We start from the raw sequence: 25632 nt of genomic DNA, 5'->3' as shown, positions 1-25632 counted from the left end.
TGCCCAGCTGCTTTGTGTGAACACCATTGTCAAGAGATCAAGGATCTGTTAACACACTTGAAGGAACATATTGCTGAAGGACGTGCAGTAGGTTGTCCAGTGACTGGATGCACAGGTGTTTTCAATATCAGATCTTCATTTACATCACACATGTCACGGAAACACAGAGATCTTTCAGATGGCAGTATCAGTGACTTATACAGAGAATCTGCATGTCAGTCATCAGTTGCAACTGCTGCAACAGCTGCAACTGAATCAGATAGCTTTAGCCCTCAAGTGAATGAGGGAGGCACAGATGAAGGTGATCTGGATATAGCAGACAATTTCAGTGATCTTTTTCTCAGAAATGTCAGTTTGTTTTACATGAAATTACAGGGACAGTTTCTGTTACCTGCTTCGACCATTCAGAATATTGTTGAGGAGATGCAAAACATTCATGACTTAGGTCAGACATATACCTTGAGTAAACTTAGTTCATTGCTAAAAAATGACACACCATTGTCAGATGAGGACATCACCAAAGTTTGTGAGTCTGTCAGAGGTTTCGATCTGTTTTCTACATGTCATACAGGGCCGATGCGAACAGCATACTCAAGAACTCAGACTTTCAAAAAAATGTTCAACTTTGTTGAGCCTAAGAAATTGTTTTTAGGAAGAGATGAGAATCGGAGAGACAGGTTTGCCTATTATGTTCCAGTGAGGGAGACTTTGAAATGTTTGTTAGAGTCTGATCTATGGCTGAGTCATGTATCAGGAGCACACTCGACTGAGACTTCTGCGGATGTTCTAAGCGACATTAGTGATGGTCAAATATTTAAACACAAAGATTTTTTTATGCAAAACCCGTCCTGTCTAAAGTTAGTTCTATACCAGGATGCCTTTGAAGTTGCTAATCCTCTAGGCTCTGCAAAGACCAAACATAAAATATTAGCTGTTTATGTTTCTGTTGCTAATCTGCCACTTCATGTACGGTCTGACACAGACCACATGTCACTCGTTTTATTGTGCAGAGAGAAAGACTTCAAAGAATTTGGGCATGCTAAGGTGTTCTCTGAATTACTAGGCGACTTGAAGGAATTGGAAGAGAATGGGATAGTGACATCGCATAAAACGGTAGTCAGAGGGACCCTGTATTGCATTGCTGGCGATAATTTGGGCTCGCATTGCATTGGTGGTTTTTCGGAAAATTTCAGTACTTCACAATATTTTTGTCGCTACTGTCTCATAACTCGATCTGAATTTCAGGGTGATGATCCAAACCTGTGTGGACCAGAGCGCACTGTTGAGAAGTACGATTCTGCCATTGATCGCCTCCAGACTGAAGATACATCAGAAGGATTGAAGTTCAGGTCAGTTTTCAACTCTTTAAATTACTTTCATGTTTGTCAGCCAGGTCTGCCACCTTGTCTAGGCCATGACATCTTTGAGGGCATTTTGTCTTATGATGTTGCACTGTGTCTTAAGTATTTTGTTAAGACAAAGAAATGGTTCACTTATTCCACTCTGAATCGGCGCATTAATCAGTTCAAATACTGTGGATCTGATGCTTCTACGAAGCCATGTGCAGTCAGGCCCCTAGCAAAGAAACTGTCAGGACAGGCCATACAGAACTGGAATTTTCTGAGGCTGCTGCCTCTTTTGATTGGTGACAGAGTGAAAGACACAGCTGATGATGTTTGGCAGTTGATTCTGCAGCTAAAAGACATTGTGGACATGGTATGCGCTCAGAAAATCTCTGTGCCTCAGGTTGCATTTCTGGATGTTCTTATTCAAGAATATTTAGAGTCAAGAAAAGCTCTGTTCCCAAACACTAAGTTGAAACCCAAGCATCATTATTTACGCCATTATCCGGCACTCATTCTGAAATTTGGCCCCTTGATCAGACTCTGGACAATGAGATTCGAGAGCAAGCACAGTTATTTTAACCCATTAAGGCCTAAAGCGCCTGGAAAAAAAGCCTGTAAAACCTAAGGGCGATTTCAGGAAAAACCCCAAAAGCCTGAAGTTTTTCTGGAAATTCAGCAATTGTGTCAACGCCTACTAAGTTATTGATTTCTCAGCCTCTGTAGGAGATAGAAACAAAATTCAAAAAGTATTTGAGAGCTTACACCTGTGGCTTTCCTGGGAAATTGAGTTTATTTAGTTACACCTTCACAAAAATAAAACATGTACTGTGTCAGTGCAGGAACAGCACTATTTCATCAGAAACGAGTGCATTTTCCACAGCTTGTCATTCTGATTGACATCTGTTGACTGGTTATATATATTATTAGTATGGTCAGAATTTACTGATAGGCTTACACAAGCTGTAATAGTTTCAAAAAGTGACTGTGTTTACTATATTCCAAAAATGTAGGCAAATTGGGGCAACCACCTTCACGCTATCAGTAATATTGAATAATGTGTGGTCATTGACAGTCCTGGTGATCCTAGTCTCTGCTTGACCCTCCACACACACACACACACACACACACACACACACACACACATACAAAATGATGGCTTGTCATGTTTCTATTTCATATTTTGAATTCATAAACTCCATATATTTTGTTAATAGTTTATAGTATTTTATGATCTGCATAATAACTTATAGCTAAAAAATATTCAGTCATTTGAAAATTCTTTTTTTTTATAACTATTGCACTTGTCTTGACGTTACAGTGGTGATATGTACTGTAGGTCTAATTGAGTGCCTGTCACTTTAAGAGGAACGTGAAAGTTAATTAGATTTCATTCTCAAGGATTTTGGCTAGAGGAAAATAATCGCGCATAGTCTCATGATATGTTTTCATTATGTTTCCGTCATTACATAAAATAAATGTTCGAAAAACTAACAAGCCAAAGAAAATATGCCTGGGATATGCGTTTTGCAATGTTGAATTCTATGATTTTGGTGAGTACTACATTAATTATAGAACGTGCACATTAAAAAGACTCAGAGTGCTATATGATACAACACACGTCTTGTGGTGATGTTCCGCCTTTTAAAAGCAGGTGTAGCCTAATCCGAATCAGGGTTAAATCCATCAATTAGACAGAGTCAGTAGGGTATCAGTTTTGCAACCTACCAGCCCTATGTCAAATGCAGGCAACATGAGGGAGGGAGCGCACCAAAGTCAATAATGAACGAATCCGAGAAACTCCTCAAAGTCATAGCCTACCTTCCGATATCTCCCCGCTATCAAAGTCCTCCACGGGTGTTCGAAAAATTTAAAAACAATGTCACGAGGAACAAGACTACACGACACTCCCTCGTGTCTGTTCTGATGCATTTCATTGGCCCAGAGGCCGATAACTGATGCAAAAAAGCCCTTAAATGCTAAAATTGACGTATACGCTTTCCCGGCTTCAATGGTAGAACGACGCAACAGCGCTCCCGGCCTTAATGGTAGAAATGCGCCAATGCTTTCCCGGCCTAAATGGGTTAAGACATGTGCAAGGAATTTAAAGAATTTCAAAAACCTCTGCTTTACTCTCTCTGAACGACATCAAATGCTGCAGGCTTACCTCTCAGCAGGATCACTTGGCCAAGTTGTCCTGCAAGTTAAAGACAGTTCCCCATTTTACCTGGCACTCTACAGTCAAGCCATTCAAAATGCAGTCAGACAATGTGGCTTCACTGATGTTATCACAAAGGTCACAGTAGAAATGTCTTATAAGGGAACATTGTACAAAAAAGGACAATTCCTTGTGACTGGTAATACGGATAATGTGGAGTTTGGTGAACTAGTGCTTATTTTGATCAAAAATGACACTATTCATTTTCTTTTGTCAGTGTACACTGCCGAGTTCTTGGCTCATTTCCATATGTACTCTGTTAGAAAGGACAATGAAAAGATGCAGTGTCTGAACATTAGTGACTTAACTGATTTCTATCCGTTGCCATCTTACCAGAAGGATGGATATCAGTTGGTTCCATTGAAACACAGTGTGCTGTCACAATAATGCATGCCTTTCTATTGCCCGTCATTCTGGTGTAAACTGAACTTTATTACTTTTTCATTCTTAGAAATGGCTGATTCAGATCAAAACAGCATAAGAAGTTCCATTTCTAAGGTGTTGCCAGACCTCCCAGACCCAATTCTGGACCTTGTGGAGGAGACCCTACAGTCATTGGGGGTTGAGACCACAGAGGATTTTCACTTTTTACAGGAGGCTGATCTTGCATCTGTTCTACGACCAATACAAGCGAGAAGATTGGTTGCTGCATGGAAACTAACCAGTAAGTACAAATCAACAGAATTTACTTTAGCATATACCAAGGATTACCATTGGTCTTGAATACCAATCATTGTTTTTCATGCTCTGATGGGGGAAAAAAAGAAAACGTTGAAAAGCGAACACTGATTTTTGATAATTTCCCCCGATCTGTCTTATCCTGGAAATGTGTGTCTCTTGATCATGTACCACCTCTAAAATCAGATAACCCTGCTTGCGGGATGAATCTAATGCCTTGTGTCAATAACGCTGGTGACTTTGGATAGATTCCTTTACTTCACATACTGTCATTTCAAAATCTGTATCTCTGCAGCTAAACCACAAATTACATTTCAGTCATCTTCCATCATATTCTCGCTAGAACAGTGCGCAGATTCTATAATACATCTTTAGATCGATTTAGGCAGAATATTTTGATATTTGATTTGTTTAATACTTGATTTGCAATTATCAAATGAACTACTGCTACACAGACCACGAATCAGTTTAAAATGTCTTTAATTTCATTATTTTTGTTTTACAGTTCAGAGCCCTGAAACCCACAGCCAGTCAGCCATCAGTCCTTCCGTTTCACCTTTCACCTCTCCTACCTCCACTCGCTCCTCACACTCCCCTTGCCCCTCACCCAGCAATCGGATTAGAACTGCAGATTGGGTTGACAGCTTTCAGATTCCATGGGCAAAATTTCCTGAAGACTTGATGCAGTGCTTGGAGAGAGGGAAAAGGCCAAGTCCACGTTTACGGCGAGAAATGATTCGGATTATTGTCTCTGCAATGATGAATGCTTGCACATCTCCAAGTAAACTAGAGTCTACAGAAGTTGCCAAAAGAATAGTTGCCAAGTATCCACAGTCCCTGAAAGACGTCATAGAAGGTGAGGTAGTGGGAGCTGGATATCACTCACTTGTCAAACAGCTACAAGCCCGTATTGACAATGTGAAGCGGTCCTCAACACCACGGATAAAGAGGCGCAAACGAGAATCCGGTGACTCCGACACAGATGAAATCCCAGCTGAGCAGAGGGCGGTTGTTCAGGACACATATGGCTGCATTAAGTGGAATATGAAGTTCATGCCAGTCAGTGAGACATTGGAAAGCCAACAGGAAAAGAGGGATAAAATGAAGATGCTTCATGAACAGCGTACCTTCAGTCCAGAAGAGGTCAAAGCTCTCATGGGGTGCACATACTACTCCCAACGCAAAGCAATAAATACAGGAACAGATCTCCAAAGCCTGACGGAGGAATGGCCTTTTTTGTTTGAAGAAATAGGGATGACCGTCCATTTCCTAGAGCTCACAGGATTACAACTTAAAGAGACCTTTCTCAATAGTGTAGAAAAAAAGGGAAAACGCCTTTTGAACTTCATGACAACCGCTTGTGCAGACAAGAGCAAACGCGTCTTTGAGACCGCAACAAAGCTGAAATTTCAGAGAGGACCGTTGGAGGGCAGCTCCGATGACATCAAGGATATGGTGTTTCTTCTTCTCTCATACTTCAACGAAAAAGAGGGGAACCTCTTCTACTACATCGAGGAGACATGCCTGGCAAACGAAGTACTCGTGGAAAACTTGCCTGTGACACCTTGCATCATTGTATGTGGTAAGTATTCTGGTTTATTGAAGGGGCCTGTATGGTCATGTTATATAAATGCATGTCAAATTTAAAAATACTAGGTGTGATTCATCCCCAGTTATATTTTGTATCCTTCATGTTATGTGATTCACTACAATACTGTCTGATATGTTCAAAACATTTTGTATTTGCACTACGGCATTTTAATAGCTGGTGTGCTATTCTTTGCAGGAACCTCCTGCTATGCTGCAAGGCTGTTCATGCTCAGCATAGACGGCAAGATCGTGAATGACCAAATCTCCAACTTCATTACTGCCATCTGCCTGATGTTTGGAAGCTACTTCTGCCTGAATATCCACTATCCAGTAGACCTGGGTTCCACTCTTGAGCTCCTTCAGAGGTAAGAACTGTGTGTCAGGTTTTTTTTTTTTTTTAAAGGAACACTTCACCGTTTTTTTTTTTTTCATATTAAACTACATTATTCCCTTAAAGGAGAATTCCGGTGTGAAATTGAGCTTAACTGTACCGAAACATGTTAAGGTGTACTCACACGTGTTTTAGACGGACCTTCGCTCACCCCCCAGCATTCCGAACTCCGCCGTTTTCAGCCTAGCTTGCAGTAGGCTTGAATCTATTAGATTGGGCATCACGTAGCCTATGCAGCTAAATCGCTATTTTTAAACCATTAAAACGGTTCCAAGTAACTCCACACTGCATTGGTATACTTCTGAGGGTCCTGATATTTAAAACGAGATACTGAGAACTTTGGAAATGCACAGGAAGTTTATTGAAAAAAAGACTGTTTACAAGCAGTACCTTCATAGAATCTCTCCACTGGGCGCCATCTTGTAATCAAGTCACGATAAACTGACTGACGAGCACGAACGAACAGGAAGGACAGGGGAACATATTGCAAAAGTAATTTCATAGGAAATATATAGTTATACTGTCTACATGAGCATGATTAGTAACAAAGCTCAAAATGTTTGCAATATGTCCCCCTGTCTTTCCTGTTCGTTTGTGCTCGTCAGTCGACTTATCGCGACATCACCACAAGATGGCGCCCAGCGGAGAGATTCTATGAAGGCACTGCTTGAATAAACAGTCTTTTTTAATAAACTTCCTGTGCACTTCCAAAGTTCTAAGTATCTCGTTTTAAATGTCAGGACCCTCAGAAGTCTATCAATGCAGTGTGGAATTACTTGGAACCTTTTTAATGGTTTAAAAATAGCGATTTAGCTGCATAGGCTATGTGATGCCCAATCTAATAGATTCAAGCCTACTGCAAGCTAGGCTGAAAACGGCGGAGTTCGGAATGCTGGGGGGTGAGCGAAGGTCCGTCTAAAACACGTGTGAGTACACCTTAACATGTTTCGGTACAGTTAAGCTCAATTTCAAACCGGAATTCTCCTTTAAAGGGATATTCCGCCATTTTTGGAAATACGCTCATTTTCCACCTCCCCTCGAGCAAAACAATCGATATTTACCTTGTTCCCGTTCATCCAGCCATTCTGTGAGTCTGGCGATACAACTTTTAGCTTCAGCCTAGCATAGATCATTGAATCGGATTTGACCATTAGCTTCTCGCCTGCTAGCTTCATGTTTAAAAGTGACTAAGATTTCTGGTAATTTTCCCATTTAAAACGTGTCTCCTCTCAAGTTAGAAAGTGCAATAAGACCAACTGAAAATGAAACCTGGTGTTTTTCTAGGCTGATTTGACATGGAACTACACTCATCTGGCGTAATAATCAAGGCAACTTTGCAAACTACTGGCACTACTACTGCTTGTTGTCTATGGGGACTATTTTCAGATGTTGCGTACGATATCACTGTGCCTATGGTATGTTTGCAAGTTGCCTTGATTATTACGCCAGATGAGAGTGTAGTTCCATGTCAAGTCAGCCTAGAAAAACGGCAGGTTTCATTTTCAGTTGGTCTTATTGCACTTTCTAACTTGAGAGGAGACACGTTTTAAATGGGAAAATTACCAGAAATCTTAGTCACTTTTAAACATGAAGCTAGCAGGCGAGAAGCTAATGGTCTAATCCGATTCAATGATCTATGCTAGGCTGAAGCTAAAAGTTGTATCGCCAGACTCACAGAATGGCTGGATGAACGGGAACAAGGTAAATAACGATTGTTTTGCTCGAGGGGAGGTGGAAAATGAGCGTATTTCCAAAAATGGCGGAATATCCCTTTAACTAAGACGAGTTGATACATACCTCTCATGTTTCAATGCGTGCGTGCACTCACTGGCTCTGGTGCGCGGCGCAACTTTGATAGCACTTAGCTAGCTCAATGCATTCATTAGGATCCAAACAGAGATGATGTTAGAAGCGACCAAACACCTCCATGTTTTCCCTATTAAAATACAGTTACACGAGTAGTCACACGACCAAGTATGGTGAGACAAAATAAAACGTGGTGCATTTCTATGCAGGTAAGAGGGATAACTATATTGTGTGGCGCAGTAATGTCCTCACTGTTGCACTTTCAGTTTCACTTTGGAGTGAGGATATTACTGCGCAGAGTCTCAGTGCTCCCAATGTTATTCCACCTCACAATATAGTTATCCCTCTTACCTGCTTAGAAATGCACCACGTTTTATTTTGTCTCACCATACTTGGTCGTGTGACTACTTGTGTAACTGTAGAAAACATGGAGGTGTTTGGTCGCTTCTAACATCATCTCTGTTTGGATCCTAGTGAATGCATTTAGCTAGCTAAGTGCTATCAAAGTTGCGCCGCGCGACAGAGCCAGTGAGTGCACGCATTGAAACGTGAGAGGTATGTATCAACTCGTATTAATTGAGCGAATAACATAGTTTAATATGAAAAAACAGTGAAGTGTTCCTTTAACATGTTTAGAACAAATCGCGATTTTAATTTAAATTGTTGTTTTCACAGGTGTTTCTTCAACATCAATCCTGAGAGGGGCACAAAAGTCGAAACAAAGAAGAATAAGAAGCAGCTGTCAGTAAACCCAAGAGTCCTCACCTTCATCGCTGACCTCGCTGATCATGAATGGAGAGAGACCAATTAAACTGTGAGATTTTGTACAAATAATTTTGTTAACACAATGCAACACTTTAGTTGCATATTTAGTTCAATTTAAGTTTAAGTGAGTTAAAAGTAAACTGACACTGTACATTTAAGTTTTTGATATTACATTTAAAAGGGTAAGTCTGTGTGTGCCAAATGTGTTAAAACCCCACCATATGTTTTAATGCCAAAACGTCAGGCTTTAAGTTGCTTATTATTGTCATTCTCAGACGACAAAGTTTGATTGACTATTTCAGTTTGTGTGTTTGTGATGCAAACAGTTTGTGATGCAAATGTAAGATCACTTTTCTGTAGACAGTCTAGTCTAGTCTTCAGGCTGTAACCAAGATTTAATAAAGAGGTATTAATATTAATTTGTGTGTTGTTGTATTCCTTTTGAAAATGTAGTAGCTGTAGGCCTAACGCCTACCAACTGTAATTTTCACTGTGTTCCACTGTATTTCATGCAGTGATATTCTGGCAACCACAGCTGCCGGTAATTTACTGTAGAATATCAAGCTTTGCAATGAAATACTGTTGTGTATGATACAGTTGTGACATGTTTTATTAAGGTAAAAGAATGTTATGGGGTTTACAGAATATCATTTGTTTTTCACAGTAATTTACCATAAACGGCTTCACATGATTGATGTTGTTTTAGCAGGAAATTACCATAGACAGGTTTACAGTATATTTGTTTTTAGTAGTATTTTACCTGAAAAGCAACTGTTTTAAACTGTGAAATTTACATCTTGGAATATAGCTTACCGTAATGTCCTTTACATTGTCACTGTATTTCTTACAGTGAAGTTCTGGCAACCACAGCTGCCGGTATTTTACCGTATATTTCACAGATTTTTTTTTACAGTGCACACACACACACACACACACACACAGAGAGAGAGACAGAGAGAGACACACGTACGCACGCATGTATTACCGGCCTCCAAGTCTAGGGGAGCTTGGGGCACGGCACAACCACGTTCCCTTAAAACACAAAGAGAACGGACAAGGCAAGGTTCAGGTGTTGCACACTGGCATTCCATTTATTAGTTTAAAAAATGCGTTCAGCATAAATACTTTTACTATTGCAGGATATCAACCACTGTTCAGACACACTAAACACTAACTAGCATCATACACATTAAATCATTAACATCTCTGGTAAGAATACATATATGCAATTGAGAATAAGCATCCAGCAACCAATTCATCCATTTGTCACTAAATATCATCACACACATTACATCATTAACATCCTTGATCAGAATATGTATTTAAGAATAAACATTCAACAACCAATTCATCCCTTTGTAACCTCACTAAAAAGGCAATGGCCACATGGTTAATGGTGGCACCAAACATTTGCTTGCATTAACATTCATTTAATTGTAATAAGAATCACTCAACACATTCAACATTCAACATTCAACACATTAACCAGTAATTTCTACCAAGCAATCTTAGATGGCAACAGTAAGATTAAAATGAAACATACCTTAAAACACAAAGAGAACGGACAAGGCAAGGTTCAGGTGTTGCACACTGGCATTCAACATTCCTTCTTCTCTGCCAGCTATATAGCACCTGTCCCCCCATTCCCATCCCTCCTCCCAGGGTGCCATCTACAGGCCTGGAGACCCCGTCCCAGATATTTTACCCGACAGTAAACTGGATGTGTGCAATGTATACCATGTCAAACTAAAACATACAAGCATTTTAATTGAAAATATTACTCATGCGAATTAAAAATCATAACTGCAGAAAGACACACAATGTTTCCTTTCTGGAGCCCCAACACATGCATGCAAGCAAGTACTGTACATGCACATGCGTACACACACACACACAGACACAAGTATGCATGCATGCATGCAAGCAAGTACATGCACATACGCGCACACACACACACACACACACACATCATATCAGAACTGACCACCACATGATCATACAGTAAGAAGTACAGAGCCATACGGATCAGATTAGTGTACAAAAATTCCTATTTATTAATCCATGGTCCAGAGAGACTCCCAGCCACAGGTTCCCACATGGGGACCGATAATAAAGTCATGGATCAGTGAGGGGAAGTAATTAGGACAGTTATTTAATTTGAGTAATGGGGGGCTGTGGATGTACTGAAGCCACCTACGATTTATTAATTATGTGGTAATCTGGTTAATAGGTTACTGCTCATCTCCTGATGTCAAACTAAATTATTTAAGAGGGCAAAGGGAATATATGGGACTTATGCGATGTAGGCGCGTCATGAGCCCGATATTAAGTTCTACAATATAAAATGTGAGGATACCGGAGTGAATTTATGAGTATACACCATAGACTTCATAATAGGCATACACACACAAAGGCAAGGAGAAGAGAGAAGGCAGAGAAGCAGGATTAGAGAGAGGAGCAGTGTAAACATTTGTCTGAGGCTGATATAACACTTAAAGGACCCATATTTCACAAACATATTTTTCTTTGAGCTTCAGAGAGCAACTTTGAATCTGTTTCAGAAATCTGAACTGCAGTGGCTCAATGCTGATAAAGGGATCACATTTTTGTGATTCTGTTGTGTGCATGCATGCCTGCTGTGCTGTGCATGCCTATTTGTGTGTGTGTGTGTGTGTGTGTGTGTGTGTGTGTGTGTGTGTGTGTGTGTGTGTGTGTGTGTGTGTGTGTCTCACACACTCACTCTCTCTGTGTTTGTGTGTGTGTGTGTGTGTGTGTGTGTGTGTGTGTGTGTGTGTGTGTGTTTGTGTCTCATTTTTTGGATGTAAAAAAGTACTTTGTTCATGCTTTCCCTGCTACATTTCGGAAAACAGATGGGATGACTACAGGCAATTGGGGATATGCAAAATTCTAGCTAAGCAAGCATTCCAGGATGGCCACAGTACAAAGTATATTATGACTGAGTAAAGACTACAATAACAAGAGAAATATTTTATACACATTCAACTGTCAACTACTGTATCTCTGAGAAGAGGTAACATATTATTTTGTAAAACCAACAAAAACTGAGACAGAGATGTATCATCATCATCATTATTATTATTATAGTGCATGAAAATGCACTATACTGTTATTCCAAGTTTTCTTATTACAGTGCATGAAAATGCACTGTACTGTTCTTCCTAGTCTTCTACTTCAACTTCTTATTATTCTTCTTCTAACGCACGCAATTCAGCTTGAACCGTTTAACGTAGAAACTTCATTCAAACTGTGTTACGTAGATCTTACTTAGGACATTGGAGGGATGTATTTTTCAACTTTGAAACTTTTATACTTTTTAAACTATTAGTTAAAAACTATTACAATTCCCCCCATAGACTTAACATTGCTCATTATGACATCATGGCAGCAATTAGACTCATCTGCCAGCTGGCCAGCCACCTGGGAACCAACTGTCATTTTCTCAGGCTTTAAGCATACAATCACTCTGAAGACTACATATCCTGTTAAACTGTTTGCTCTGTCCACAACTGTTTCAAAATAAAAGTCATCACTGCAATAATACACTATAAAATCATTTAACCATTATAACTACTCAACTATTTAACTGTTCAACCATTCCAACTGTCAATTATCTTCAACTATGCCTCCAGTCAACTACATGAAACCTCCATGTACCTAGCAACCAACATAGCAACCATTAAAATTAAGCGTTTATGACCATTTCCATAGCAACCAACATGATTATACTACTGTAACTTCTTTATTCCTCATAGTGGCCACCATGTATACCCTAGCAACAAATGTTTTAATATAAAAGTCCTCACTAGCAAGTTAGCTAGTTAGCATGGTTAGCATAGTTAGCATTGTTACCATAGTTAGCATTTTAGCATAACTGTTAGAAATCATTAGCTAAGTTAGCTAATCAATCTGGTTAGCATTGCTAGCATAGTTAGCATTTTAGCATAACTGTTAGAAATCATTAGCTAAGTTAGCTAATCAATCTGGTTAGCATTGTTAGCTTAGTTAGCATTGTTAGCATTTTTAGCATTACTGTCAGAAATCATCAACTAAGTTAGCTAATCAACCTGGTTAGCATTGTTTGCATAGCTAGCATTTTTAGCATTAGCAACTGCTAGAAATCATTAGCTAAGTTAGCTAATCAACCTGGTTAGCACTGTTAACATAGTTACCATAGTTAACATTTTTACCATAACTACAAGAAATCAGTAGCTAAGTTAACCAATCAACCTCATTGTTACCATAGTTAACATTTTAACATGAATAGAAATCATTAGTTAAGTTAGAACTGGAATGTTTAAGCTTTAAACTGTCTACCTTCACACTATCAACTTTCTTTAAACTATGCAATCACCATGTTTACCCTAGCTACACCTTAGTAACCATATCTACATTATCTATCTATTTTTGCATTTTCATGCACTGGTAATTCCTTGGAATTGCATTTCTAGTTCTTATTATTCTTCTTCTAACGTGTTTAATGCAGCTTCAACCGTTTAACGTAGAAACTTCATTCAAACGTTGTTGCGTAGGTCTTATTTAGGACATGTGTGCTTTGTATGTTTCAACTTTGTAACTTTTATACTTTTTAAACTATAAATTAAAAACTATTAAAATTTCCCCATAGACTTAACATTGGCCTCTATGACATCACAATCGGGTCGTTAAGCAATTAGAATCTTATGCCAGGTGGCCAGCCCCACCTGCAGCAGCCCTCTCTCTCTCAGGCTTTAAGCATACAATCTCTCTGTAAAGACTACATATCCTGTTAACCTGTTTCGTCTTTCCACAACCGTTTCAAAATAAAAGTCCTCACTGCAATAATACACTATTAAATCATTTAACCATTGAAACTACTCAACTATTTAACTGTTCAACCATTCCAACTGTCAGTTATCATCAACTATGCCTCCAGTCAACTACATGAGACCTCCATGTACCTAGCAACCAACATAGCAACCATCAAAATTAAGTGTTTATGACCGTTTCCATAGCAACCAACATGATTTTACTACAGTAACTTCTTTATTCCTGATAGTGGCAGCCATGGATACCCTATCAACAAATGTTTCAAAATAAAAGTCCTCAGTAGCAAGTTAGCTAGTTTGCATGGTTAGCATTGTTAGTATAGTTAGCATTTTTAGCATAACTGCTAAAAATTATTAGCTAAGTTAGCTAATCAACGTGGTTAGCATTGTTAGCATAGTTAGCATTGTTAGCATTGTTAGCATAATTAGCATTTTTAGCATTACTGTTAGAAATCATCACCTAAATTAGCTTATCAACCTGGTTAGCATTGTTAACATAGCTAACATTTTTACAATAACTGTTAGAAATCATTAGCCAAGTAAACCAATCAACCTGGTTATCATTGTTAGCATAGTTAACATTTTGAATACCTATTAGAAATCATTAGTTAAGTTAGAACAGGAATGTTTCAGCTTTAAAATGTCTACCTTAACACTATCAACTCTCTTTAAACTATGCAACCACCATGTTTACCCTAGCTACACCTTAGTAACTATATCTACATTATCTATCTATACATTTTTTTGCATTTTCATGCACTGGTAATTCCTTGGAATTGCATTTCTAGTTATTATTATTATTATTATTATTATTAACTTTATTGTTTTTACTTTTATTATCTGTATTGTTATTATTAAGTCATCGCGTATTGAGGTTAGGTGGATGACAGGCTGCTGACAATTTATATGAGATGTTATAAAATCAATGAGTCAGATCTTATTTAGATGGATAGGAGTGGGAGGAAATGGCTGTTGTTTTAATATAGTGTCTGAGGCTCCAGCTTGTTAGAGGATATTAAATCATGATTAAGATTAAAACAAATCACTTTCCTATCAGTCACAATGTCAGTGACTGAGATTTATATATATATTTCATCCAAGCTTCATTGTTAAAAAAGCAACACATTTAATGCTAAGCCAGGCCTGGAATTGGCTTCTTTATCTAATATTTCAGAGTCGATTTAGGGGGATTTGTTTAGAGGTTACTATGGGGTAACTAACACAGTGCATCAGATATCTCCAGACTGGACATTTTGTAATATGCAATGCAAAGGAAATGTGGCCTGCTATATGAAAGGCCACAAGTAATTAATGCCATACCATCGTCTGCCTTGCTTTGGCAGAAAACAGAGGAAGATTTTTTGGCCAAAAACTGTGATCTGTGTTACTGTCAGCATTTTCTGCTGGGTTTAATAATCGTCAGCAAGAGCTGCACTCAACTGCATGATTTGAATTCCGCCAAGTCAGTAATTGCCATCCCTGTATTGTCAAGATTGTAAGTTGTAAGGGAGGCTTGATCTTCACCACTGTACAGCACTTAACGTTACCCCAATGATACAAGGTCAATCAATGCAGCCTGCCCTAGCCTTTAAGAAGATGCAGATATGTTAAAAATCAATGCTTGGTTGTCATCACCTTTATTTTCAATCAGGACCTGAGTTATGATGACATGGCGCTTGGCCAATCTGAGTCCTGTTTTGTATTCTCTCTTTCCATCGCTCTCCTTGTATCTCTCCGGCTTTGTTCTTAGTTGTTGTTGTTGATGACATGAGAGAGATTTATTATATTCTATTAAGAAAGATGTGCTTGTCTTATCCAATTCAGACATGTAAAAGTTGCTAGACAAGAAATTAGTGTGACTCATAGCCAGCTGAATGAGTCTGGCCCTCTCATTCTGCTGTGAATGACAAATTATGACCTAAATTATAAACATGAATCTGCACAGTTCAGGCACAAAAACTCTATCCCTGTTACTCAAACCTTACACTTTTCAAGACACCCAAGGTTTCTTCACAAATAAAACACACATGCAAGAAATAACAAAACAGCACTCATAGAGAAAATTAAGTCATGACAAATATTAAAAAAATAATTGCCTGAAATATCCTTGGACAATGGTGGTGACTCTCTGCGTGAACCTCGCACAGCGTCGTGTCATTGAACAGAAGAACCCGGTAGCTTCGCTGGCCGCCTGGAGAGCTCTGTAGGCCAATACCCTTCTCCTGTAGGCACCAGATAGCAAAATGGCATTGAATCAACGTTGAAAGGATTCGTTGAATCTGCATTGAACTCCGAAGTTGTTTCGACATTGAAAGCGCTCGATGAGATTGCCGTTGAAACCACATCACCATTTCAATCATCTAAAACGTGGATTCAACGTTGATTCAACCAGATGTGATTGCCGTTGAAATTACATTGAAATTTCAATGATAATCAAACGTTGATTCAACACTGATTCAGTGCTCATTCAATGGTACTAATATTGAAATTTGGTTGATTCAACATTGAAAACCGGCAGCTGGTTCCAGAACCTCACTGCGAAAGTTAAAGTGTCACGTTGTCCCAGTAACGCGATTTCCTGTTATAAACAAACGACCTGCAAGTGGCATTTTCTTTTTCCTCACCGTGTTGTTTATTCCAAAATGAAAAATGAATTTTAAGCGGTAAAAGTCACTACCATGTCGAGGCGTGTATGTATGCTTCTGGTGTAGGCTAATGTTCACGCTAGCATGGGGGGGAAAGTGTATAATGTAACGGCAAGCTGGGCTAATCTATGATTACATTAAGTTAGCTAATGCTAGCGTGAACGTCTCCTTTTAGTACACCAGAAGCATACATAAGCGCCTCGACATGGTAGTGATTTTTACCGTTTCAAATTCATTTATTTTAATTTTGAAATAAACAACACGGTGAGGCGATAGAAAATGCCACATGCAGGTCGTTTGTTAACAGAAAATCGCGTTACCGGGACAACGTGACACTCACTCATGCACTCTATGAATACGGATAAATACAATCTGGTTGTATCGGCTGGCATAACATGTCCGTAATAAATACAGTGCAACAAACTGCACTTTGAACAGTAAAAATGAATTTAAAAAAGCACAGTTCACCAAACATACCATTGCCATAATAACCATGAATTCAAGTTGGCTTAACATTTGTCTCAAGTCTTACTAAGCAAAATGAATAACAAAGGTGTTTAATATGAAAACAATCATTTTATTCCTTGTTAATGACCTTCACATACAAAAAACAAAGATGGCCTGTTCAATTAATGCAAACAACTCTACTACAAGTTCAATGTGAAGGGTTTTGTCAAAAATGAGTGTTTACTCTGAAGTCAACCATCACATATTTTGCACACATTTTGCCATGACTAACTCAAAGTTATTATTAGGTACAAGAACAGCAGTGTGTTGACATCAATGTTTGGAATTATCTAAATGTACAACTGAAACTGACTGACTGAAGTCATTTGTGAAGGTCAACAATATCGACCTGTGATGCATATAGAGCAGCTTTGTCAGTTCAGATTTCTCTCTTTGTTGGGCCTATATATACAAATTGTAGGTTGTAATGAGAAAATATGATAAAATAATCATATTTCAACATGGGAGACAAAATGTCCATCAGATACTGGAAATCAAAATCGTATAATGTACTCACTGGGTAGGATGCAAGGTATCTATGACGAGAGCATAGTAGCTGCAAAATAAAATTACCAGGATACCCTGCTTCCTCCACAAATGTCAAAAAATGTGAACAGTCCGTTTCATGAGCTGAACAGAGTTTCTTTCCATAGCTTGCGAAGAAAAAAGTAGGCCGTGCAGTATGGTGAACATCATGAATCCAACACAAGGAGGCATTCTGATTATTAAAAGGAGAGAGCACAGAAAACACACGTGTCAAGTAATGAGATTTAGAGAGTTTCTAAGTCAAATAATTACTTCCAAGGACAAACGGATGGGAGGAGTAAGAGCAGTAACAAAGTAAAATAAAAAGGAAAAGTACTCGGGCAGAGATGTCTTTCAAAAAAAAAAAAAAGGAATGAGCTAGAAAGAATAAAGTTTGATGAAGTTGTGCAACAAATGAAGGGATACTTACCACAGTTTGCAGAATACCGGAGAAGGTTGAGAACGGAGTGTAGTGGACATCAGGAAGTCAGGCTTATAGGACATCTGAACATCTGCATAAGGAAAAAGAAGAGGGAACACTTTTGGCATACATGTGGAGTTTCAAATAGAGAGAGGGAGAAAGATATCACTGTGGCAGACCTAGGATGATGAGGTGAGGTGATATGTAGAAGTTATATAACAAAAAGATAGAAACAAGAATTTGGGGATACTTACCACAGTTTGCAAAAGACTGGAGAAGATTGAGAACAGAGTGTAGTGGACATCAGGAAGTCAGGCTTATGGGAATGCAAGAGAAAAAACAATCCTGCCTGGTGCCTTTGTTGAGAGCCAGGACATCTGCATAAGGAGAAAGAAGAGGGGACACTTTAGGCATATATTTGGAGTTTCAAATGGAGAGATGGAGAGATGGAGAGGAGGGGGGGGGATAGCTGTGGCATACCTAGGATGATGAAGTGAGCTAAAGCTATGCAACAAAAAGATAGAAACAATAATTTGGGGATACAGTGGTGACAGAAGACCACTGTTAATGAGACCTGTCATGAGACATGACATTATATGGATATTTAAGACGACCACAATCTACCAAAATGAGAATTGTTAGGTTTGAGCAGCAAAACCCATACGGAAAAGACATAGAAAAACGTATATGCCAGCAATGTGTTTTATATACAAAACGTTTATGATTTACTCTTAATCTATCAGGTTTTTATATGCCAGTGAAACCATTATAAGATCCTTGCTAAATCTGTGTAACCTGAAACATAAAACATTGTAAGCTGTAAGGACTGTATGACGTTGTATGAGGAAAACGAGAAAGGGGCCACTTTCAAGAGTAAATCATACAAGTTTTGTATATAAAACACATTGCTGGCATATAAGTTTTTTCTATATTTTCCATATGGGAAGAGCTGACTGACGAGCCCACCACGACCCACTAGGATTGCATTGCTAGCAGTGAAAAATGATTGCCAAAGTTTTAGAAGTTTGGGCAGCAAAAGCGCTGGCTGACGAGTAAATGGTTTGAAATTGTTTGAAAGGCAATATTTGATGATAGTTTTCTGATTAGTCAGTGAAACAGTGGGTCACACCTACGACCAGAGTCGCCAACGCATATGCAGATCATTCTTTTACGTGTGTCGGTAATATTCATAGCTCTCTCGCTACCGAGCTCAGCGGATCAACGGTCCCAGGTGTCGAGAGCTTCCTTCGGTAGCAGCTAGCAGCTAAAGCTGGGTCACGGCAAGGGCTGGAGCTCTGCAAGCTAATAAGCTAACGATTAGCAGTTAGTTCTGGTGCTCCAATCTTCAAAATGGATGTAGCTGCTACCTGCTAATGGTAACCAACCAACCAACACTAGACTAACCATCCACGTATCGATAACAATTTAACCGTGAATCCAAATTCAAGTCTAAAAACGAATATTAACATAATAGCTAATCTAGCTGCTAACTCACTAGCATAATGATGTTAGCACTAACGAACAACAAATTCAGTTCTTTCACCAACACGGTCGAACTACATCTTGCAATAACCCATTTAACAACTTTTTCTAGTTTAGTTTCTCAATAGTGACCGATAAAAAATGAGAAATGTCGAACTTACCTTTACAAATGTTGTGCTGATACCTCTATTTCTTCTTCTCTAACGTGTGCAGTGCAGCGAGAGGATCCAGCTCCTCCGGGAGAAAATTCAAATAAAATCTGCTGCTTGCTGATTGGATGGTTGATTAAAGCGCGTACCAAAGCTCTATTCTAGAATCTTCGGCCCATACCTTCGGAACATTGACATTGAAACAATGTTGATGAAATGCCAGTTTTTCAACGTTGAAATTATGATTACACTTAAACATTGAATTGATGTTGACTTTTTAACTTCAACCAAACATCAACCAATCTGACCAATTTTCAACTTTAAATCAATGAAGTTTGCTATCTGGGTATCCATCTGGGGTCATAAGCGATGTCTGCGTGAGCACAGAAGTTGGAATTTGCAGATCAGCATCGCAGTGGACTTTTGGTAGCGACGGATCTATCGGATTTGGTATAGTTTGTTGTTACCCTGAGTGCCTGCAGCTCTCTCAATTCAATCCAGACATTGGCTGCCAGGGCAGCTCAACAGTAGGCTTGTCTGTTGAAGTTGTAACAGCGGATCCCTCCCACAGAGGGCTAGGCCTGGCTACATAACCTGATTTCTCTGACCAGGCCCGGGACATGCAGCTTGCGCAACATCACTTTATAGATGGCTGGACGTTTCGCCTTTTCAGCGCAATGGAGTAAGTCAATTTGAACTCTGACGTAAACATCACAGACGGGTATATCAGCCAACGGACGATAGGCAAAAAGACATGAAGTCTAAGACAAAATTGGTCGAAAACAGCAACACAGTAGGCTAGCCTAGCCCACGCACTGTGCTCATTCTGAGCCTATAGGTAGGCTATATCCTCTATTTTACATACTGTAGGGTATTCCACCTCTTTCATTCGGATTCAAATTCTTAATCTGACCTTTTTATTTTGATTGAGTTGTAGGCCCACTATTCCGTTTCTAATCGGATTAAAAGTGTCCATGTGACACTTTGCATTTAACAAGACAGGAACATATAAAAATAGAACAAACATTATGAAAATACTAAACTGATTGAACATTAAACAGAACGGAGTGATTATTTGCACCCGGGTGTAAATAGTGGAATGGAGGCATTTTCTTATTTACACCCAAACCTGAAATGCGTGCTATCCAACATAGCGGGACCATCTTGGCAGGAGATGGCCTACCTAAATCTAACAAGTTAGGATTATTAAAACTATATTTGAGATGGGAAAGTGGTGCTAAATTTCCACAAACTTTATTCAGTGAACGGGTAAAGCCGTCCGTTTGCAAGCAAAATCAAGAAATGCGATCTATTAGTTTTGTTTACCGTTACCTAGCAACCCCAACACGTGAATCAATAATTAGTATTTTCCCACTGATATTCAACTCGGCGTAGTACAGTGGATAACAGTCTGGGTTACCATGCTTGAGGTGTTGGGTTCGAATCTCAGATGAATTGAATTTTTTGCCTGCCAAAGTACGCACGATGACTTCTTTTTTCTTAGATGACGTTACCTCGCGGCAAATAAGAGTTTGTGCTTTTTGAACCTGTCAAAGATTGACTGGTTTTATTTCAGTTATGAGTACAGTTAAGTAGAAGTAGGCTTCAGTAGTTGTTAGTAGAAAGGTTGTGTTTTGACTTTGAGCCCCCAACGCTGCCTGGAAGGCGCTTAGGCATGGGTTAAGGTTAGGGTTAAGGTTAGGTTAAGGTTAGGGTTAAGGTTAGGTTAAGGTTAGGGTTAAGGTTAGGAGTAGGATTAAGTGCTTTTAAGTCAACAGTGGCAGCGCTGCCTGGAAGACAACTCAGAAAACAACTCTTTAAAGTAGCTTGTCTTTGATAAAGCTACCACATGACCACTCATTAGCCTAATATTTGTATAATCACTTCCAAGTAACCCAGACATGGCAAAACAGCTAAAAAATGTTCAAAACTAAATTAGGCCTAGCCTAGAGCTGGTAACACAGGCCTATTGACAGAGAACATGGATGTTAGACATCGGGTGTAAATAGTATTGTTGATTATTACACTATTTACACCCGGGTGTAAATAGTAATGTTGGTTATTACACTATTTACACCCGGGTGTAAATAGTAATGTTGATTATTACACTATTTACACCCGGGTGTAAATAGTAATGTTGATTATTTGCACCCGGGTGTAAATAGTAATGTTCATTATTTACACCCGGGTGCAAATAGTCTCTGCCGAAACAATATCCCAGACAGAGTGAGGCACATGACTCGCCTGCATTAGGCTATCCACTTGAGGCCAATATGAAATAGCAGATGTAATATTTGGAAGTCAAGTGTTGTCTGTGTAGATGGCTATACTAAAGAATCCAACGAGTCCTAATTACATCTCCTTTTACACTGTAAACAATTTGTTCTGTGAACAGACCATGAAACAAGACACCAATACCTGAAAACAAGGGCATGGCATGTTATTGCAACAATAAGGACAAAGTGCCTGAGAGCTTGGTGGCACGGTGTAATTTGGTAATTTTACAAACTTGAGAGTGGGTTTTGGGGTCACATATTGATTTTTCTCTGTCTCTTTCTCATTCTGGGGTTTTTGTTTTGATCTTTGTTATTTTTTTTCTTTCCTTCAGGTTAATTTATTGGCCTTTTTGTTTTTAAATATCATAGCTCTGCCCAGATCCAGTCCACTTCAAACCTTTCAATTAACAACAGAGGCAGCTTTGAGGGCCATTGGCCCTCAAAACAACTCTGACTTTATGTTTCTTTATCACAGTGTAAAATCACTGTAAGCCATCACAAAACGTAGAATAGTATCACAGTACAAGTAATGTAGTATCACATAAACCTTAACAGCCATTTCAGGTATGATGGGGCATGACATTTTCACACAATGCAGTAAATACTGTAGATATACCCTGAAATGTTATTCAGGCAGAAAATACCTCTATCCTTACTCATAAGTTCACTTCAGAAAACTGAATGTCATAAACTTGGGACTGTAACTTTCTAAAAAGGAAAAGAGGCTAATCCACTTCCCCATTTAAGCTCACCAATAACACTTCCCTCCAAATGTTTGGATGGTTTACAAAACACTTGCCAAGGTATCTACAATAACCGCTCCTAAAATGATTCCACTGAAACTGAAAAAGATGCCTCATAGTCAATCATCAGAGGATTGCATAGACTCCATAAATCATGTCGGAAACAATAATGTTTTTTAGTAGGCCACAACTCATTGGGAGATTTTATGATAACCAAAACTTTACCGTCATGAGAGAGCGTGGATCATCAGATTTTGGTTCCGGCATTTTCTGCCCACTGAGTGAGAACACTTACCCTGGTCACAAATGGAGTTTAATGACAAGTATATTCAACGGGGAAGTAATCAGCGCAGTTATTTCTGCTTGTATGCGTGTGGGCACCCATCGTGTTTCGCTATATCTCCCCCGTGAGTGGCATCATAACTGAGATGGAAAACTGAAATGATCCAATAACGGCCCGTATTGAATTTACAATGATGGAAGCTGATGAAAGTTTTATTGTCTTCCGAGGCATTAAAGAGGTTTTTTTTTTTGTTGTGTTTTTTTTTTGGAAAGGGACGGTGTCGTCCATTTACTACGCGTCTAGGAGAAAAAAAAATAGATAAAATATAGGGCATTCAAACAAAGCCGATTTACAAGGTAATGGACAAGGAGACGGGCTTCTGTTAATGCTTTCCCTCCCATCACGCCAGCACATTCAATACCTCCACAACGCTGTAATCAATGTGTTGTCTCTATGTAAATGACCATAAAGCTGTTAACTGCACTGAAATTTAAAGGCCCAGCCACCCACTGCTGCGTTGCTGTTCAAAATTGCAGCAAAAGTATTGATGTTTCCATTGGTTCGGGCCCAAGGTAATAATTAATAGGATGCTTCCATTGTCTATATATATGTACCAGTCCAGGTGCAAGGATAATTGGGTGCTTGGTGGTGATCTGTCATACAACAAACAGCATATAGCCGGCAAGAGTCAAATGAATTTTGTGATAATTGGGTTTCGAGAGAAGCCTAATGGCTGAGCATGTTTTACTCCGTACACTGATTGATAATGCTCCTTGCGGTTTGCATCTAACTGACTACGGAGAGCGTGTTTTTCTGACTGAATCAATTTAGATGTTGTGTGTATGTGTGTGTGTGTGTGTGTGTGTGTGTGTGTGTGTGTGATGGAGAGAGAGAGGGAGAGAGAGAGAGAGGTTTTGAGGATTTGACTAAAGTGTGCCTTCTTTAGCCCACCAGAAAATGTATCCCCGTACACCTGAGGAAAATGCAGATCCACTTCCTCGGTTTTGTCCATGTTCTCAGAGCTGTCTAGGCACGAGATGACAGCGCCATAATCCCATCATTAGATTAATTATAGGGGCTTCCTGTATGTTACTTAAACTATGTTCATGATTATGTCCATATGGCTGCTGTGTGAATATTCCCAATAATACATCCTCCTGGTCCTCAGTTCATCAAATTGCCTCATTAGCATTTTAGATTGCAGCCAGACTCCTGTTGAGTTAGCCAGGACAGGGTTAGGGTCAAAAACGAGGCAATATGGTTGCCAACACAGCCAAATAGCAAGCTAGTGCAGCAGCATGACATAGCAAGCCAGTTTTGGCATGATAATAATCACACACCACATGTGATCCTGTGAAGCAGGGGTCGGGAACCTTTATGGCTTTTGTTGACTTTATGTGGCTCGTGAAAAAAATAGGGCTACGATTTTTCATCGCCATAGATAAGCAGCTAAAATGAATGTCGCCGATACCATATTGTGCAAGGATAATGCAGCTGTTACTAGAGTAATGAAAGGGTTTAGTCTTATAGGCTAATGTAGAATGATAGTGAACGTGTGAGTGTAAACAGTATAACAGACCTATCAAATTACTGCTGTATATTGGTCTTAGCAAAAATAACAACTAAATGTATTTGGTGTTGGTAGCACTCCCAGCTGCAAAAGTTCCCAACCTCTGCTGTAAAGCGTTACCCAGTTCTTTGAGGTTTTCAGCTGTGCCCCTAAAGCCATATTGCATATTAGTGCAACTGGCCGAGTTCCCAGTCTGGCCCACAGACATGTTGATCTCAGCATCGCATCGCCATGCAGCCTGCACTATCAAAGGTATTATTGTCACTAGCTTATCACAGGCTTGTCACTCTCGGTCAGTGAAGCACAATGTGCTTGTGAGTCACAGATCATAAAACATAAACATGGCCGCAGACCACGGGAGAAGCGCTCTCACAAGCAGCCGTCGGGACATTCCAGGTCATAGATGCGCTCGTGCAGGCAATAAAAAAAGGGCAAAGGTCGAAGCCACTCAGGCTTCTCAGCCAGCCAGGAAGGAAACTTTAGTGGGGAATTAGCAATACTCACCGAGTTAGTGACCAAATCATGTACACTGATTCCACCTGAGCATAGAGAACCTGGGAGCTCCCATACCAAGGCTTTGTGTGTGGTAGCTAGGAATTCTCTGCCTTCAGCTTTGCCTTCAGGAATTCTCTGCCTTCGGCTTTTGTGCCCAGTGTGAAACCTGAAGGCAAAGAATTCCTCAGGACACACGTTTGTATTCTAGAAGAACGCTTGAAGTCTGGAGCTTGCTAGTGTGTAGCAAGAGGGTGCCGTGAACAACAATGTGGTAACCATGAGAAAGGAGGAAAGAAACAAAAAAAAATGCTAGCTGACACAGCTTTCTGTTGGGTGCGTGGACCTTAGAGAGGAGGTTGGTTCTAGAGGGAAAACACGTGCCACATATGGGAATCCCAAAGGTGACATCAAAGTATGTTGACTGAAAGAGAGCTGACTTCCCATAGAGCCCACGTAAAAGTAAATTAAATATTGCATTACTTGCTGAGAAACTGTGAAGCTGGAAATGAAATGCCAGAACTGTGAAAGATTACCACATACTATGTGTACACCAGTATTTCTATGTGAGCAAAACTATTTTCTGTCTCATTACCTTTAATTGCCTTCAATGTGTGACAAAGGTTTACACTTATCAAGTTATACTGCTATTACACAATTCTCACTTTCTACTATCTTGTTTTTATCCTGTTTATTAGAATTTTCTCAGGGCTTAGCTGGCGACTTGATAGCCGACATATTTGTGGTAGTCAGGCAGCAGATCATGTTTTTGCTAGGAACAGGTTTCTTTACATATTAATTAAGCTTACCAGCTGGTGCATTGCAAGGCCTTCCAGCACTGGCCCTTCTGCCCTCATTAAGGCTCTCAGAGATGTCTAATAAGTTTCAAACACCGCAATCTCCACCATTTAAGTCCAGTGAC

At 39.5% G+C, this 25632-nt stretch overlaps 1 protein-coding gene and 1 long non-coding RNA gene across 2 annotated transcripts; one reads left to right on the top strand and one right to left on the bottom strand.

The window, feature by feature from the left end:
• The first annotated feature begins 772 nt into the window (after nt 1-772).
• On the top strand, nt 773-8965 carry LOC134102215 (uncharacterized). Its single transcript, XM_062556249.1, has 5 exons — nt 773-1349; nt 4013-4225; nt 4745-5821; nt 6026-6194; nt 8702-8965. The coding sequence occupies exons 2-5, from the start codon at nt 4015-4017 to the stop codon at nt 8835-8837; spliced, it is 1593 nt and encodes a 530-aa protein (XP_062412233.1). The 5' UTR covers nt 773-1349; nt 4013-4014; the 3' UTR covers nt 8838-8965.
• An 8289-nt stretch (nt 8966-17254) lies between these two features.
• Nucleotides 17255-19687, bottom strand: LOC134102263 (uncharacterized). The gene is made up of 4 exons (XR_009941499.1): nt 19359-19687; nt 17970-18092; nt 17725-17806; nt 17255-17487 (listed from the first exon to the last, which is right to left on the bottom strand). It is a non-coding gene; the product is annotated as an uncharacterized LOC134102263 (long non-coding RNA).
• Between the last annotated feature and the right edge of the window lie 5945 nt (nt 19688-25632).

Source organism: Sardina pilchardus, chromosome 15 (assembly GCF_963854185.1).
Source record: "Sardina pilchardus chromosome 15, fSarPil1.1, whole genome shotgun sequence".
NCBI classification, from domain to species: Eukaryota; Metazoa; Chordata; class Actinopteri; order Clupeiformes; family Clupeidae; genus Sardina; species Sardina pilchardus.
The sequence above is the reverse complement of the archived record's forward strand: the minus strand, read 5'-3'. Positions and strand labels throughout refer to the sequence as shown.

Excerpts from the sequence above, each read along its gene's own strand:
- LOC134102215 (XM_062556249.1), top strand. The coding sequence starts at position 4,015 with ATGGCTGATTCAGATCAAAACAGCATAAGAAGTTCCATTTCTAAGGTG. Across the intron at positions 4,226-4,744 it reads TGCTGCATGGAAACTAACCA|TTCAGAGCCCTGAAACCCAC; the intron begins GTAAGTACAAAT and ends TTTGTTTTACAG. Across the intron at positions 6,195-8,701 it reads ACTCTTGAGCTCCTTCAGAG|GTGTTTCTTCAACATCAATC; the intron begins GTAAGAACTGTG and ends TTGTTTTCACAG.